This window comes from Lynx canadensis, chromosome D4 (assembly GCF_007474595.2).
Source record: "Lynx canadensis isolate LIC74 chromosome D4, mLynCan4.pri.v2, whole genome shotgun sequence".
NCBI classification, from domain to species: Eukaryota; Metazoa; Chordata; class Mammalia; order Carnivora; family Felidae; genus Lynx; species Lynx canadensis.
In genome coordinates this window covers 92,334,508-92,350,544 of record NC_044315.2, presented here as the reverse complement: position 1 = coordinate 92,350,544, position 16,037 = coordinate 92,334,508, and the positions used below count along the sequence as shown (strand labels likewise).

At 71.7% G+C, this 16,037-nt stretch overlaps 1 protein-coding gene across 1 annotated transcript in view; it reads right to left on the bottom strand.

Annotated features, from left to right (window-relative positions):
• Positions 1-216: 216 nt before the first annotated feature.
• The window catches only part of KCNT1 (potassium sodium-activated channel subfamily T member 1), a 15,978-nt gene continuing 157 nt past the window's right edge, over positions 217-16,037 (bottom strand). The window contains exons 2-16 of the mRNA XM_030292868.1: positions 15,719-16,005; positions 15,318-15,543; positions 14,282-14,387; positions 10,979-11,151; positions 10,549-10,620; positions 10,159-10,293; positions 9,905-10,016; positions 7,407-7,508; positions 7,039-7,122; positions 6,827-6,955; positions 6,497-6,517; positions 5,521-5,848; positions 4,285-4,347; positions 1,376-1,460; positions 217-1,277 (exon numbers count right to left, since the gene is read on the bottom strand). Of these exons, the coding sequence (XP_030148728.1) occupies positions 1,157-1,277; positions 1,376-1,460; positions 4,285-4,347; positions 5,521-5,848; positions 6,497-6,517; positions 6,827-6,955; positions 7,039-7,122; positions 7,407-7,508; positions 9,905-10,016; positions 10,159-10,293; positions 10,549-10,620; positions 10,979-11,151; positions 14,282-14,387; positions 15,318-15,543; positions 15,719-16,005 (2,044 nt within the window). The 3' untranslated portion in view covers positions 217-1,156. The remainder of the gene's footprint in view (positions 1,278-1,375; positions 1,461-4,284; positions 4,348-5,520; positions 5,849-6,496; positions 6,518-6,826; positions 6,956-7,038; positions 7,123-7,406; positions 7,509-9,904; positions 10,017-10,158; positions 10,294-10,548; positions 10,621-10,978; positions 11,152-14,281; positions 14,388-15,317; positions 15,544-15,718; positions 16,006-16,037) is intronic.

Genomic DNA, 16,037 nt, shown 5'->3' with positions numbered 1-16,037 from the left:
AACACCCGCCGGGCCGCTCGCCAGGGAGCCCTCGCCCCAGCCGTGCTTCCCAGCGGCCAGTACCCACGGGCCGGCCCGACGCCTCCTGGTCTTGGCTCAGGCCGGCGGCCCTTCCTCGGGGCGGGGGCTTCCCCGTGGGGTCCGGGTGGGGTGGGGTGGGGTGCGACCGGGTGGGTGGGGCCGCGGAGGAAATGGCTTATACACGACCCTCACGTTTGCAGAAAGCATCCATTTAATAGAAGGTTCCAGCACTGACCGTGCAACACCTGTCACAGTCACAAAGGAACCGGGCGGCTTGTCACCAACGGCCACCACCCAGGCTCCTTCCCTTGCTGAGGAGAAAACCCGGGCCGGCATCCTGCGGTGAATTGTGCTTCCATCGGGCGCTAACGGGCGTTGAACCTTGTGCCAACGCGCCGCCCCTGCCCAACGCCTAGGGGCCGGGGTGCGACGGGTCACATAAAACCAGAGGGGAAAAAAGTCTTCTCCTTTTTCGTCACCAAGGCCTTGGTTGCAGGAACTCTCAGGTGTCCCCGGGCCCCTGCGGGGGTCTCGCCCGGCCCCTCCATGTCCCCCGAGCACGCCCGGCCTCCGGAGGGTCTCCCGGCCCAGCTGGACGCTTGCAACTTTCTTGTGTTTACGGCTTCCCTCTCGCGCCCGGCGCACGGTGCTGGAGAGCTCACCGGCCGGGAGCCCCCCGGGGCCAGACCCTCACCACCGTGTGGCCGAGGCCAGCTGGGACCCACAAAACACGCGAGCCGCGGGCAAGCCCCGTGAGCGGGCCTTCGGTACGTGGCCGTGAAAACACGGCTCCCGCGTGAGCCGTGTGCGCGAGTGAGTGCACGCGAGTGTCGGGCTCAGCTTCTTCCCCTCCCCACGCACCCTGGCCTCAGCCCGCGGCACGGCCAGGGCGGCGGGACCCCTCCCCACTCAGCCGGGCCCCGTCACGAGTTGCGGTACATGTGGGGACACGGATCGGATGGGTCTGTAAAAACAGGTTAAAAAAGGCCTCGCCGCCAGCTCCTCCCAGCACGCGGAGGCACGGTCCTCCCTCACGGCCGTGGGAGGACTCTTCGAGGGCCGGGCCGGCGTGGCAGGGGCCCCGCGCTCCATGCAGCGCGATGCATGCCGACGTGGGGACAGGGCGCGGGCCGGCTCAGAGCTGCGTCTCGTCCCGCGTCTCCGGGTGCCACGAGGCCAGCTTGTTGCCGACGCTGCTGTCCCGTCTCTGGGGGCTGCTGGCCACGTGGGCCAGGGGGTCGGAGCGGATGAGATACCTGCCGGGGAGGGGGAGAGCCCTGGGTACCGGCCTCTGCCCCCGCCTCCACCCCCGCCCCCACCCCCGCCGGGCGCCCGTGGGGGACGCGGGACCTACACGATGTCGTTGGGCTCCAGCCGGGTGTCGGGCGGGGGGTTGATGAGGACGTAGGACAGCGTGTTCTGCTGGTCGTTCATCTGGTCTGCAAAGACACAGGCCCCGTGCGGGTCACCGCCGGCCACCGCCCCGGTCCGCTCCGCCGGGCCCGGCCACGGAGTCTTCCCGGCCCGTCCGGGCTTGCTGCCGGGGTCAGCAGCGAGGGGCCGGCGGCGACCCGCGCGGGGCCGGTCGCGGAGGTGGCGGCCCTGAGCAGAGGTACGGAGCACACCTGCGGCCCCCTGCACGAACACGCGCGCGCCTTGACACCTGACCCCACCCCCCCGCGCCAGGCAGGCGGCCCACACGCCCGGTTCAGTTCTGCGCTTTGGACGCACGTCCTTTTCCCCACAACCTGCTCCTGCTGCGTCAGCCCGCGGGGCCCCGGGGGCGCAGGGACAGCCCGGTCTCCGGCTCACGCGTGGCCGTGGGGACGCAGCCCGCGGTGGGGAGAGTGGGCTCTGGAGAAACAGCCGTCCCGCCACAGATGGCCCCTGGCCGCATGCAGGGCTGGGGCCGGGCCCGTCCTGGCAGAGGCCCCGTGTCCCCGGACGGGGAAACGAATGGTTCTTGGCCTCCGTTTACCCCTGTGGTGAGGTCTAAAGGCACCTCCCGACCCAGAGCAGGCGTTAAGGGGATTGGCCACTGGGGCGGGGGGCCGCGTCTCGGCCCTGGACCCAGAAGTTCTGAGCCGAGCAGAGCGGAGCGGAGTCTGACCCCTGCAGCCAGAGGTCGAGCGCGGCAGCTTTGTGGGGGGGGCGGGCGGGGGCCCAGGCTGGGACTGTGGGGGGCCAATGGACATGCACAGCCAGCCGTGTCCACCCCGGAACGGGACAGCCTGCCCAGCCTGTCCCTCCCACCGCTGGAGGGCGAGTTGCTCTGCCTGGTGACCACGCCCGTGTCGGGGGCCCTCTGGTGGGAGCTGCCGGCCGCGAGCAGGGTGGCTCGGTCGGTGCACCTCGCGGCCCCGGGCCCGGCAGGCGTCTCCCTCCCCAGTGGGCCTCACGGGGCGTGCAGGGGAGGGGAGGCGGTGCGGGGGAGACCCTCCGATCCCGGGTGCCAGCGGGCTGGCCGTGCCGAGGCACACCGGGTCGGGACACGGTAAGGGGAGAGGTCGGTGTGGGGGCCGGGCAGCCGGCTGGTTCCACCCCTCGGTGACCGAGCAGCCACAGCCGGGCGCCCGTCTTCTCTTGCTGGGGGGCCCGTGGGGCCCTCCCCACCCGGCCTGGGCCCCTGCTGCCCCCCCTGGGTGGATGCAATTAGCAGAGCCTGGGACTGGCCCGAGCCAGGCCTGGTGGTGTGCTTCAGGGGGGGTGGGGCGCAGGCTGAGCGGGGGGGTGGGCAGGGGTGCGGCTCCAGCTTCAGTGCCAGGGGCTGGGGGGTGGTCAGTCGCTGACCCTGGTTTCCCCAGGACAGGACAGGTCAGTTCCACCGTGACCACCGTGCTGGGGGTGGGGGGGAGGGTGGCTGACGGTGGCTCTTCTGGTAAATGAGCAAAGGCAGAGTCACCTTCCCTACCCCATCCTCGCACCCCCTTCCCCCCAGGCCGCCCTGCAGGCCAGGTCCTTCCACTCCCGTCCCCAACCTGGGCCTGTGACTCCTGGCCCCGTCCCCTGGGGTCCGCACCTCACCGAGCCTGCACCCACCCTCCAGGGCAGGCGGTGAGCAGGGGTGAGGCATACACTCGTACCGGCAGTTAGTGACGGTGCCCTCCCTGGGGGCGGGGACCACCCTGCAGCCCCGGCTAACGTGGTTCCCTCTCCTCCGGTGTTACGTACGTCCTGCCCCGGGCACCTCTCAGCGACCACACGCAGGGGCCTCTGTAAGCACCACCAAGTTCTGGGGACCCTGCAGGTGAGCCCGCCCCTGCCTGGGAGCCTCGGGGGGAAGCAAGACTGCAGCCGAGCACCGTTCGTGGAAGCCGCCGGACTGGGATCCGTGCCGACCCCGTGGGCCCTCCGTGACCACCATCACGGGTGTCAGGTTCGGGAAAAGGGCGGGAACCCAGGAGATGCCAGCGACTCGCCAGCACGGGCCCAGCTGGGCCGGCCCCCGACGGGGCTGTGAACCACGAGGTTTTCTCTCCTGGGCCTGGGTGTGTCCCCTCCGGGGTGAGCCCTGTATGGGGGGGCCGCTCCAAGGCGCCTGGGCACGCGGGCTCTGAGGCTTCCCTAGGGCTGCGCGGAGCCCCGGGGGGGGGGGGGGGAAGGAAGGGGTTCTGGCAGCGGGGCCAGTGGCCCAGACTCTGCTCTGACTTCTGTTGGGGTCCCAGGGCTGATCTGGGGGGCTGCGGGGTGACCTCTTGGAGGAAGCCAGAGCCCCTGGATGAGAAATGGAGCATGCACAGGCTTTGTCCCAACTGGAAAGGGAGCTCCCTCCTGAAGCCCCTGCTGGGGTGTGCGCGTCACCTGTCCACCTGGCCCGGGGCGGCCCAGCCGCTGGCCCGGGGCTCAGCAGGCCCTGCCACGTTTGGAGGTGGGACCCAGGCTTGGAACTGTCTGTCCGGATGCTTCCCCAGAGCAGGGTGGGCTCAGGGCCGCGGGGCATCTGGGGCCAGCTGAGGGCCGGCAGCCACCAGTGTGCGAGGACAGACGCGGACAGCAGACCTCACTGAACTCGCGGTCAGTAGGGGGGAGCCCAAGGGCTGCGCAGTGACCGCCAGGGGCCACGCAAACCCCGAGCCTTCCTGGGGTCAGTCCGTCCTCCGCAGACAGAGGAGGAGGGGGCTGTCAAGGTCCCCGCCACGGGCTGCTCTGGGAGCACGTGAGCCCGCGCCTGCAGGGACCCTGTCCTATCTCCTCTCCTGTCCACCTGCCTGGCTGGGGCAGACACTAGGCTGCCCCCTGGTGCGGCAGCCGGAGCAGAATTACCTTGCAAATATCCCAGGTTTACCCGATTCATGACATCACTGGCTGTTAAATTTGCTACATCCTCTACGGAACACACAGGAAGAGGGACAGACAGAAACAGAGAGAGAGAGAGGTCAGCAAGCAGCAGACGGCGGCCGCACAGTGGGGGAGGGCAGGCAGCAGCACCCGGGGGCGTCCACACGGGCACCGGCCAGCCCGCCGCCCGGGGAAGCGAGGTGGGTCCCTTCTCTGCCAGGCTCTGGGAGTCAGCGGGCTGGAATCTGCGAGTGTGGGTACTGGCCGTGGGGCCCGACGCACACGGAGTGCCCTGCCCGGAGCCTTGGCATCAGGGCCCCGGAAAAGGGGTGGCAGCACCCGACCAGGCAGGGACCCCGGGAGAGACGAGGGTGACTGGTGCAGGTTCAGTGTAGCTGGGGGCGGGGCTGGCGGGGGTTGCCAGACTCTGGCCTCTGATCTCTCTTGGAGGGGGCTCTAGGGTCCCGTCCCAGGCAAAATGGCACGAAGCAGGGTGGGGAGAGCGGGCGCCCGCTGGGGGGCAGAGTCCCCAGGGCGGAACCCCGGGCAGGCTGTGGGCGCAGACAGGCAGCGGCGGGAGCGGCGCCCCCTCAGCCCCACCGCCAGGCAGCCGCTCCAGAGAGAGGGTGAGCAAGGTCTGCTCTCCTCCGGGCCCGCCCGTGGTCAAGGTCGGGAGCTTTTCCCCAAGAGAAGCTCCAGAGAGAAGGGGGCTGCCGGCAAAGACTTAACGCCTGGGGCCGCGTTGCCAGCCGGGTGGGCAGGCGGCTGTGGCGTCCGCTGTGGTTGACGGAGGGTGTCCCGGCACCGGGCCATCCGTCCAGCTGCCCCCTGACGCGCCCCCTACGCTCTGGCTGCTGGGAAGGTGCCGGAGGGGCGGCCCGGGGTCCGTCCCCCCCCCCCACCGTTCTCCACGAGAGCACAGCGCACCCCCGTGTGTCTGATCTCTGATCCCGGAGGCGGCTGGTCCGCCAGCCAGCGCGGACCCCGCCCTTGGCTTTGGGGAGCCCCGCCCCGCCCCGCCCCGCCCCGCCCCACCGCTTCCGGTCCTGCGTGCCGGGGCCGTCTGCTCCGGTCCCTTGTTTACCCCCCGGGGGGGGGGGGCCGAGGCCCCAGAGCCAAAAGGGGGCGCCCTCCTCACGCCAGAGGGGCTCCTCCGACGGGCCCCGCGGTCCACCCCGTGCTGCCCCGGGCCCGGTGGCGGGCGGGTGGCTGGGCCCTTACCGTAGCCGGTGGTGGGCAGTCCCAGGTGCTTCATGCGGTTCTTGACCAGCTCGGAGAGCTCCTGCCGCTCGGAGCGCCGGTACAGGCTGAGCCGCTGCTGGCTGGCCCACTCGGCGGCCGCCGCCTTCCCCGCGGGCTTGGGGCCCTTGCGGCTCAGCCTCCGGGCCCAGGGCAGGCTCTTGCGCCGCAGCAGGGGGTGCTCCGCGGGGTCCCCGCCGACCGAGTGCCGGGCGTGGGTGCCGCCGCCGCCGCCTCCCGCCCGCGCGCCCCAGGGCCCCCGCGCGTCCTGCGTGTCCGGGCCGTCCTCCACACTCACCGAGATCTGGGACTGGCCGAGGCAGGAGGGTGAGGGCCGGGACGGGGACGGGGAGGTCCGCCCCCCCTCCGCCGCCCCGCGCCGGGGGACCCCGGGGCCCAGGCCCTCCTCCCGAGCCCCAGACCGCCAGCCTCCGGGTCTGCCCGAGTTTGCCGGGTGGAAGAGGGCAACGCCCTCAAGCTCTCCCGACCCTTGTGTCCGTGGCTCCCCACCGGGCCCTGCGTGTCCGTGGCTCCCCACCGGGCCTTGCGCTGCCCCTCTTGTACCTCCGTCTCCCCATCTTGGAGGGCGGGGGAGAGCAGGGACGCGGGAGGGGTGCGGGGTGCGGGCGGCACCCCGGAAGGGGCTGGGGGTGTGGAGATTGGGCCAGACCGTCAGGGAGGGGGCCACAGCAGGACATGGAGATGGCACACGGGGCTGGAGGAGCCTGGGCTTCCCACCCCGGGCCTCAGTTTCCCCTCGTGTAAGGGAGGGGTGATCCCATGCGCCCTGAGCTGCGCCACGGCCCACGCATCCCGGGGACTCACTCCCTGGCCGGGCCCTTGCCCAGAGCCCAGGGCCCTGTGCCCCTCCGGACTCGGGGCGGTGTGGGGGGGGGGGTTCAGGCGGGACGGTGCACACGTCAGCACGCCTTGACGTGAAGTCTGAGGGACCACTCACCTGGGCTCTGAGGTCATGTGGCTGCAAAGGAAACGGGGGGCAGCCTGGGTGCCCGTGGGCGCTTCTGCCCCTGCCCCCCGCCCCAGCACTGCCTGAGCCCCCTGGGGGCTGGGACCAGCAAGCCAGGCCGCCCTCCTTCTACGGCCTCCCCTGCCCCACTCGGGGGCCACCGCCACCCGACCACGCGCAGGGCCGCGTGCCCTGGACCCTGGAAGGGCCTGACAGCAGAGGCCCGGATCCCCAGAATTGAACGTGGGAGGGGCACGCATCCACAGCCCGGGGGCTGCTGTATGGGAGCCCCCCGCATCGGGAGCACCCCCGGCCCCGAACCTCCGAGCTGGAGAAGACGTGGCACTCGGTCCTGTAGATGCCGATGGGGATCTCGGCGCTGGAGGAGCACAGCTTCTGGAAGAGGCGGCCGTACGTGCGGATCCACAGGTCCTCCTCCGTGATTTTCATCTAGAGCGAGCGGTGGTCTGAGCGGGGAGCCCGCCGCGGGGCCCCCAAGAATGGCGCGCCCGCCCGCCCAGCCCATGACGCACGGCGCAGAGGTAGCCGGAGCCTGGCGTGGTGTCGAGGCCCAGCAGCAGCCTGGTGATGGAGATCATGTAGTCCTTCACGAAGGACTGGCCGGACAGGGAGGCCGCAGTGAGGCCGGGCACCCCGGGGGCCGCCGGGCGCCCTCAGCCTCCCGCGGGGAAGCCCCTCCTGGCCGCCGCAGTCCAGCTGGTCAAAAGGGATTAGAAGCCCAGAGGCTGCCCGGAGCGGAGCCCAGGGCGGCGCCCTTCCGGGAGGAGAGGACTCGACGGGACCCAGGGAGGGACGCCCGGGACCGGGACGCTGGCGGGAGGTGGAGAGAAGGCTCCCGGCCGGGCGTCCTGGGGCCTCCCTGCCTCCCGCCCCCGCTGACCTGATAGAGCAGCGTGTCCAACATGCTGATGCTGAAGACACGGCCCGCGGCGAAGGGCAGGCGGAACATGAAGGCCAGGTTGGAGCCGTTTTCCCGTTCCCTCTGCAGGAAAGGGGCACTCAGGGGCGCAGGGCAGGTGGCCGGGTGCACGTGAGCGCAGGCCGACCTCAGGCCTCAGCGCCAGCCACGTGTCCCCCCTCCCCGCTGGCGCACTCGAGGCCAGAGCCCGGGAGCAGGGATGCGGGTCTCGCTTGGGTCTCGCTGCCCAGAGTTCCAACTGATGTGAGTCATTTTGTCACCGAGCTGGTGGTTTTAAGTGAAGTCGGACGGGCCGGTGGAGTGTGGGATCCACACGCGGAAACCACAGAGACGCCTGCCTCCCGTACTCTGTGGAGTCCGCGGAGACTTTCCTGTGGCTTCGAGGCCCGTCTCGTTTCTAGAAGCTGACCGCCTCCCTCAGCTTGCGCTCCTCCCTTCGCCCCTACAGCCAGCAGCGCGTCCGCCAACCCCTGACCCGCCCCTCCCTCCCGTAAGGTCCCCGGTGAGGACCCTAGGCCCGCTCGGCCCACACGGGACCATCTCCCGTCTAGAAGGCCCCTCGGTCTCCCCCGCACCCTGGCCAGGCCCTGGCAAGTAGGATGTGGGCGCGTTCGGGGCCATTATCCCCGGCGGCCGAGCTCCGTCCGCGACCGATGGCCGGAGAGGCCCCCCTCCTTCCCACGGGGACAGACTTGCTTCGAAGGCAGAAGGCAGGCAAGGGACCCAGAGGGCGAGGGCGTCGGGTGCGGGCCGCCAGGAAGCCAGTGCTGGCGGTGGCGCCCTGTCCGGTGGAGTGAGCCGCGTCTGCGTTCGGGCTCTCGGGGCGCGTCACGAGGGCGAGCGGCCGTTACAGACGTCATGTCCCTTCACCCCGAGCGGCGCCGGTGAGCCTCGGAGAGCACGGAGGGCGCAGGGGAGGCACGGCGCTACGGCGCCTTTAACGGGACTCGGAGAAGCAGCCGCCCGTCAGGTGCCCGCCTGGGTCCCCTTTATAAACACCTTCAACGGTCCTTGAAGCGGAAGACACGCCCACTTTCGTAAAAGTAAGTCGCCGTCAGCGCTTCAAGGAAATGCTCGGCTGCTCCTGTGGGGGGACGTCGCCGCCGGACCGTCCGTCTGAGCCGTCAGGAGCCCGCGTGCCTGGCGTCCAGACGAGGCCTCCGTGGCCTCCAGGCCCGGCACTCGCGGGGGAGGGCGGGGCGTGGGCTCTGAGGGTGGGTGGGGGGTGGGTGGGGGGTGGGTGGGGTCCCAGAGCTCTGCCAGTGCCGCGGGACCTCAGGCCACATCGGCCAGGAACAGCGGATCCGCCTTTCAAGGTACCTCCGGGGTCACACGCCCGGGCGTGCTCACTCCAGGCCCAGACCTCGGAGCCACGCGACGGGCTCGCCATCCTGGGCTGGGCAGGCCGGCCCTGCCCCCGGAGGCCACGCCGTACAGCGAGGAGGGTCGGCTGCTGGGGTCACCACGGGAGGAGAGGGGGGGCAGGGGCGCCGGGTGCACGTCTGCCGGAGCCCGATCCCGTGCCGGTCAGTCACCCCGGCCGTGCTCGGTCAGACTGCCGTTCCCGGAGCTGGGAAGGCCGCCCCAGCCTTTGGACACGGATTCCCGGCACGCTGGGCCTGCTGAGACCAGCGTCCGCCTCCTGGTCGTTCCGGGGGATGGAGACTCGGCCCACAGGCCGCTGCGCGGGCTCTGAGCGGCCCCGGGCGCCGGGCAGGGCGCGGTCCAGGGAGGGCCCGGGCAGGAGCTCCGCTGCCGCCTCCTCCTGCCCGCCTCGCGCTCACCCCTCTGACACGTGGGGTGGCCTCGCGGTCCACGATACGCGTGGGTTCGGGGGGAAGCTCCTCCCTTGTCTGGTGTGGACGGCGGCTCCGGGCCCGCAGGGAGGGCCCACTGCTCCCGGCCTCGTCCACGGTGGTGCCGTCCCGGGCTCCCTGGTCTTGCCTGTGTGGTGCCCTCAGCCTACAGTCGTGCCTCCGGCGGCCGGGGCGGGGGCCACAGCACCAGGGCTGAGCCGCCTGTGCCCTAGCCAGGGCCCGTGTCCCCGGTGGCTGGTCCCCGGGCCCAGAGCGTCACGCTGACGCCGGCTGACACCCTTCCTGGGGCCCCGAGGCGCGAAAGGCGGAGTCCGCTGGCCACCGCCGTGCTGTGTGACCCGAGACGGGGTCCGCCCCTCTCTGAGACCGGCCACGTTTCCGGTTTGAGCACAGTGTCGGGGGCGCAGGAAACGGGCAGTCTGCGCCCCCCGTGTCGGTATTTACAGACACGACGGGCAGCCTCGGCCCCAGCCCCGGACCCTGCCTGCAGAGGTACGACTGTCCGCTTCTGGCCGATGACCCTGAAGGCTCCCGACGACACGGTCAGGAGCCTCGAGGCCCCTCACCCACTCTCTCTGGGCTCCGAACCCTGACAGCAGGTCGAGCGGGGAGCGGGGGGGCGGTCAGGTCGGGGCCCGTTACCTTTTCCAACTTGGAGAGAGCCAGAGAGTAGCTGTCCTTCGCGCGGAACTGCATGAACCGCATGTTGGAAGGGTGGGTGAGCTCCGTGGTGATGCTCAGGCTGGGGAAGAGCCTGGGGGGAGGAGGGGGCTCAGGGAGGGGTCCCCGGTCACAGAGGCAGCAACGGGACGGGCTCCCCGACGGCTGGGGGGCTGGCTCAGGACCCGGCTCGGCCCCGCCGCACCCGCCCGGGGTGTGAGCCCCCCGCCCCTCACCGGAACATGGTCTGCACGTTGACGATGGTCTTGGCGTCGGCCATGTAGTCCTCCTCCGCGCTCATGGTGCTCTCCTTGTCCACCACCACCAGGTTGTCCGCGTAGATGATGCCGCACTGCAGCAGGCTGTCCAGGCTGCAGGGGGCGGTGGGGAGAGGCCACGTGGCGGGGGGGGGGGGGGGTCCGTCAGGGCCAGGTCAGGGGTCCCGGGAGCTCCCTTTGGGTGCCCTCCTTCCCCCTCCACGGGGGGTGGTCTTCAACCGCCTGGGCCCCCCACCACCGGGTAGGAGGAGACTCTGGAGGAGGGAGGGGGAGGGGCTTCTGCTAAGAAATGGGCGCCCCCACCCCCACCCCTTGGGCTCTGGGCTGCGCAGGGAGGCGGCGCCTTACTTGTCCACGGAGCCCTCCATGTAGTAGACCATGGGGAAGCAGCATATGGCCTCCAGGAAGTGGTGGTCGGGCCTGTGGGGGGAGCAGGCCCTGGGGCTGCCGTCCTGTTGGGCCGCGTGCCCCCCATGCCCTGCCTGGCCCTGCCTGGGGGTCCCCCAGGGCCGCAGCACATCCGACAACGGGGCTGCTCTTTATTTCACCCAAGGGGAAACCGCGGGCCGAGGGCGGGACCTGCCCAGGTCAGACCCTGAGCTCTGGGGGCACGGGGGCCGGGGCCGGGGCGAGGCCTCCCGGGGACTCCACGAGGGAGGGAGGTCAGGTGCTAACCAAGGCCCGGAGGGCCTGGGGACAGGGCAGGGGAGGAGCGGGGCATCCGCGGGTGGGGAGCACAGGTGCGCGTGGGGGGGGGCGGGGGCGGGCCGGGCCCCACTTGTTGTCCAGCAGCAGCACGATGGGGTTGAGCTCCTTGCGCGACCGGTAGTAGGCGCGCAGCGGCACGATGAAGTTGTACAGCCCGTTGCCCGCCGTCTCCGCGGAGACGATGATCAGCTTGTTCTTGAAGCCGTAGGCCTTGGCGTCCTCGTAGCTGTTGTGTTTGCAGCCCTGCCGGGCGGGGGGGGGGGAGGGTGAGGGGGGCGGGCCCAGCGTTAGCCCCGCAGAAAGAGCCGCCGTCCCCCCCCCCCGTCACCGTGCCCGCGAGCACCGGTTCACCCGGAACCAGAGGGCCAGCTGCGGGGACACGGGGAGGGTCCTCAGGATGGAGGACCGCGGCCTGGGGGCTTCTCTTCGGCTGCCCCCCCCCACGGGTGAGCAGACCACGGGGCCTGCGGTTGGCGGCAAGTGTGGGAGCCCCCTCAGCCCCGCCACCCCTTGACCCCGCGTCTCCACACAGGGGCCGCTGCGGTGACGCCGGGCTCCCCCGGGGACCCCTCACCGGATGGCCGACAGCCACCGGCCCCATCCTGTCACGGCCCGTCTGCCCCTCCCGGCTGCCGTGAGACTGTCCCCGCGGCAGAGCGCGAGCTGGAGCCAGGGAGGGGGGCGGTCACGTCAGGGAAGGGAGGGAGGTGTTGTGGGGACCCGCCCCTTAGCAGCAACGAGATCTGGGCTGTGTGCACGTACGTGTGTGAGTGTGCACATATGTGTAGTGCGCATGCACACGCATATGTGTGTGCAGGGGTGTGTGTAGTGGAGGGAGAGGGAGCTGAGATTACCTGAGGGATCCCCCTGCCCTCAGGGAACACGCAGGGGTGTGGGGAGGGGGCTCCACCCGCCCTCGGGGACACGCAGGGGTGAGGGGAGGGGGCTCCACCCCCCTTGGGGACACAGGGGTGTGGCAAGGGGGCTCCACCCGCCCTTGGGGACACACAGGTGTGGGGAGGAGGTTCCACCCGCCCTCAGGGCAACGCAGGGGTGTGGGGAGAGGGCTCCACCCACCCTCAGGGACACACAGGTGTGGGGAGGGGGCTCCACCCACCTTCAGGGACACGCAGGGGTGTGGGGAGGGGGCTCCACCCGCCCTCGGGGACACACAGGGGTGAGGGAAGGGGGCTCCACCCGCCCTCGGGGACACGCAGGGGTGAGGGGAGGGGGCTCCACCCACCCTCGGGGACACACAGGGGTGAGGGGAGGGGGCTCCACCCACCTTCGGGGACACGCAGGGGTGTGGGGAGGGGGCTCCACCCGCCCTCGGGGACACACAGGGGTGAGGGGAGGGGGCTCCACCCGCCCTCGGGGACACGCAGGGGTGAGGGGAGGGGGCTCCACCCGCCCTCGGGGACACGCAGGGGTGAGGGGAGGGGGCTCCACCCTCTTGGGGACACAAGGGTGTGGTGAGGGGGCTCCACCCGCCCTCGGGGACACGCAGGGGTGAGGGGAGGGGGCTCCACCCGCCCTCGGGGACACGCAGGGGTGAGGGGAGGGGGCTCCACCCTCTTGGGGACACAGGGGTGTGGTGAGGGGGCTCCACCCGCCCTTGGGGACACGCAGGGGTGAGGGGAGGGGGCTCCACCCGCCCTTGGGGACACGCATGGGTGAGGGGAGGGGGCTCCACCCGCCCTCGGGGACACGCAGGGGTGAGGGGAGGGGACTCCCCTCTCTTGGGGACACAGGGGTGTGGTGAGGGGGCTCCACCCGCCCTCGGGGACATGCAGGCGTGAGGGGAGGGGGCTCCACCCCCTTTGGGGACACAGGGTTGTGGCAAGGGGGCTCCACCCGCCCTTGGGGACACACAGGTGTGGGGAGGAGGTTCCACCCACCCTCGGGGACACGCAGGGGTGTGGGGAGGGGGCTCCACCCACCCTCAGGGACACACAGGTGTGGGGAGGGGGCTCCACCCACCTTCAGGGACACGCAGGGGTGAGGGGAGGGGGCTCCACCCGCCCTTGGGGACACGCAGGGTTGAGGGGAGGGGGCTCCACCCCCTTGGGGACACGGGTGTGGCGAGGGGGTTCCCCTGCCCTTGGGGACACACAGGTGTTGGGAGGGGGTTCCACCTGCCCTCGGGGACACGCAGGGGTGTGGAAAGGGGGCTCCACCCGCCCTCGGGGACACGCAGGGGTGAGGGGGGGCTCCACCAGCTTGGGGACACAGGGGTGTGGCGAGGGGGTTCCCCCGCCCTTGGGGACACACAGGTGTGGGGAGGGGGTTCCACCCGCCCTCGGGGACACGCAGGGGTGAGGGGAGGGGGCTCCACCCCCTTGGGGACACAGGGGTGTGGCGAGGGGGCTCCACCCACCCTTGGGGACACACAGGTCTGGGGAGGGGGCTCCACCCGCCCTCGGGGACACGCAGGGGTGAGGGGAGGGGGCTCCACCCGCCCTCGGGGACACGCAGGGGTGAGGGGAGGGGCTCCACCCCCTTGGGGACACAGGGGTGTGGTGAGGGGCTCCACCTGCCCTCGGGACACGCAGGGTGAGGGGAGGGGGCTCCACAGCTTGGGACACAGGGGTGTGGCGAGGGGGTTCCCCCCCCTTGGGGACACACAGTTGGGGAGGGGTTCCACCCGCCCTCGGGGACACGCAGGGGTGAGGGGAGGGGCTCCACCCCCCTTGGACACAGGGTGGCGAGGGGGCTCCACCCACCCTTGGGGACACACAGGTCTGGGAGGGGCTCCACCCCCTCGGGACACGCAGGGTGGGGGAGTGGGCTCCACCGCCCTCGGGGACACGCAGGGGTGAGGGGAGGGGGCTCCACCCCCTTTGGGGACACAGGGGTGTGGTGAGGGGGCTCCACCCGCCCTCGGGGACACGCAGGGGTGAGGGGAGGGGGCTCCACCCGCCCTCGGGGACACGCAGGGGTGTGGGGAGGGGGCTCCACCCGCCCTCGGGGACACGCAGGGGTGAGGGGAGGGGGCTCCACCCGCCCTCGGGGACACGCAGGGGTGAGGGGAGGGGGCTCCACCCGCCCTCGGGGACACGCAGGGGTGAGGGGAGGGGGCTCCACCCGCCCTCGGGGACACGCAGGGGTGTGGGGAGGGGGCTCCACCCACCCTCGGGGACACACAGGGGTGTGGGGAGGGGGTTCCACCTGCCCCCGGGGACACGCAGGGGTGAGGGGAGGGGGCTCCACCTGCCCTCAGGTGGCGGGCAAAATCCCTCCTCCAAAGCGGAAGCACGTTTACCGAGGGCGAGACCCGGGGAGTCTGGGCAAAGGGCCAGAAGTCCCCTGTTGGTTTGGCAGTTTTTCCGTAGGTTTGTGATTACGTCACACAGTGTGGCGGGAGGTGACCCACCTTGTCCAGCCGCAGGCAGCAGAAAGGGGCCTTCACAGGCAGAAGGTGGCACAGGGTGGGCGAGCTGCCGATGTAGGGCGAGTTGGGGGGGTAGCCCTTCACGTACCTGGGGGAGGACAGGAGCCCTCAGCACGGCCCCCCGGCCACCGGCCACCCGCAAGAGGTGGTCCTGAGCCCGCCCCCCACGGGACCTCCTAGCCCTCTGCCCGGGGCCCAGAGCATGGCAGGGCCTCCTCCCAGGCGGCCACACGGAGGCGCCAAACGCCGCGGACCCGTCCGTGCCCCTGGCCTGCGTGTGGGAGGATAGCTGTGACAGGGCACGGTCCTTTCCCTAGGGGTCCGAGGCCAGGAGCCGCACAGCACGCACATGGACACACGTACGAGTTACACCAGGCCGGGAAACCACGGGTAAAGCCCTGAGGGGCTCTGATGGCCGGTCCTCCCTCCCCGAAGCCCCCAGCACCCTAGCGAGCTAGCGGGCAGACGCCGGCCCCCGGCCCCTCTCCGCTGGCTGCGCAGCGCCAGGCCAGTCTCCCCAGTGGCGCCCAGCTCATACCCCCCTGGGGGCGGCCACCCGGCCACGGCCGGCCCCCAGCAGTGCCGGGGAGGGAGGGCCTCGGAGGCCAGCCCCACCCCTGCCCCACGGTGTCCAGTGGCCCTGGGCACTCCCCTGGATCTCAGAGCCGGTCCCTCCCCAGGGCGCGTCTGCTCCCTCTGAGGACCATAGCAGGGGGGGGGGGGTGGGCAGCGGTCACAGGCCACAGGCTCGCTGCAGGAGCGCAGGCACCCGGCCGTGGCAACAGTCAGCGCGCCGCCCTGAGGCCAAATGGCTGAGGAGCCCCGAGGACACGCTGGGGCAGCGGGAAGACCTGGGCCCCAACCCAGGGCAGGCGGAGGGCTCAGGAAGGGCCAGGGGCGTCCAGGCCTGGCCAGCGACGCACCAGGGGCCCCCTACCCGCGACCTCCACAGGCCACGCCCATTCCCCTCCCCCTCCCGTCGAGAGCGGCTGTGCCGGTGCAGGTGCACGGCACTCACTCCGCCACGGACAGCCCCTCGTCCTCCGATGGCGTCATCTCGTCCTCCGATGGGTCACTCAGCAGGTCGCAGGGCAGCAGGGCCGAGCTGTCGGCCAGCTCCAGGACGGGCGCGATGCTGGGCCGCCGGCTGCCCGAGCCGTTCTCCGCGGGCAGCGTCAGCTTGCCGCCCCCGCCGCCCTGCGCCGGCCGGCACTCCGTGTTCTGGAGGTCCATGGCCACGGTCCCTGGAACGGAGCGGCTGAGCTTGGCCGGCGGGCCCCTCCCCAGGCCCTCCTGGGGGCGGCGGGTCCCCGGGTCAGAGGCGGACAGAGGCTCCCAGGGGCCCCGGGCGCGGAGTCGGGTCAGGCCCCGCGAGCGAGCCCGCCCCGCCCCGCCCCGCCCGCCCGCGCCGGGCCTCACCCATGGAGGCGACGATGCTGTGCACGGGCAGGCGGCCGGACCCTTCGTACAGGCCCTGCCCCGAGAAGCCCTTCTTCTTCTGCTTCTCCTCCTGCTTGAAGATGAAGGCCGAGTTCTCCTCCTTGGTGATGTTGATGTAGAAGCAGGTGTCGGAGGCGGCCAGGGTGTGCCGGGGCCCCGGGTTGAGCAGGATGTTCTTGTCCTCGCGCTTCAGCCCGATGAGGCACACGCCGTACCTGGGCGGGGGCGCGGGCGCTGGAGGGGGCAGCGCCCGCGCCCCCAGCGGCCTCGGAGAGGAGAGGCCCGGGGGACGGTCCCC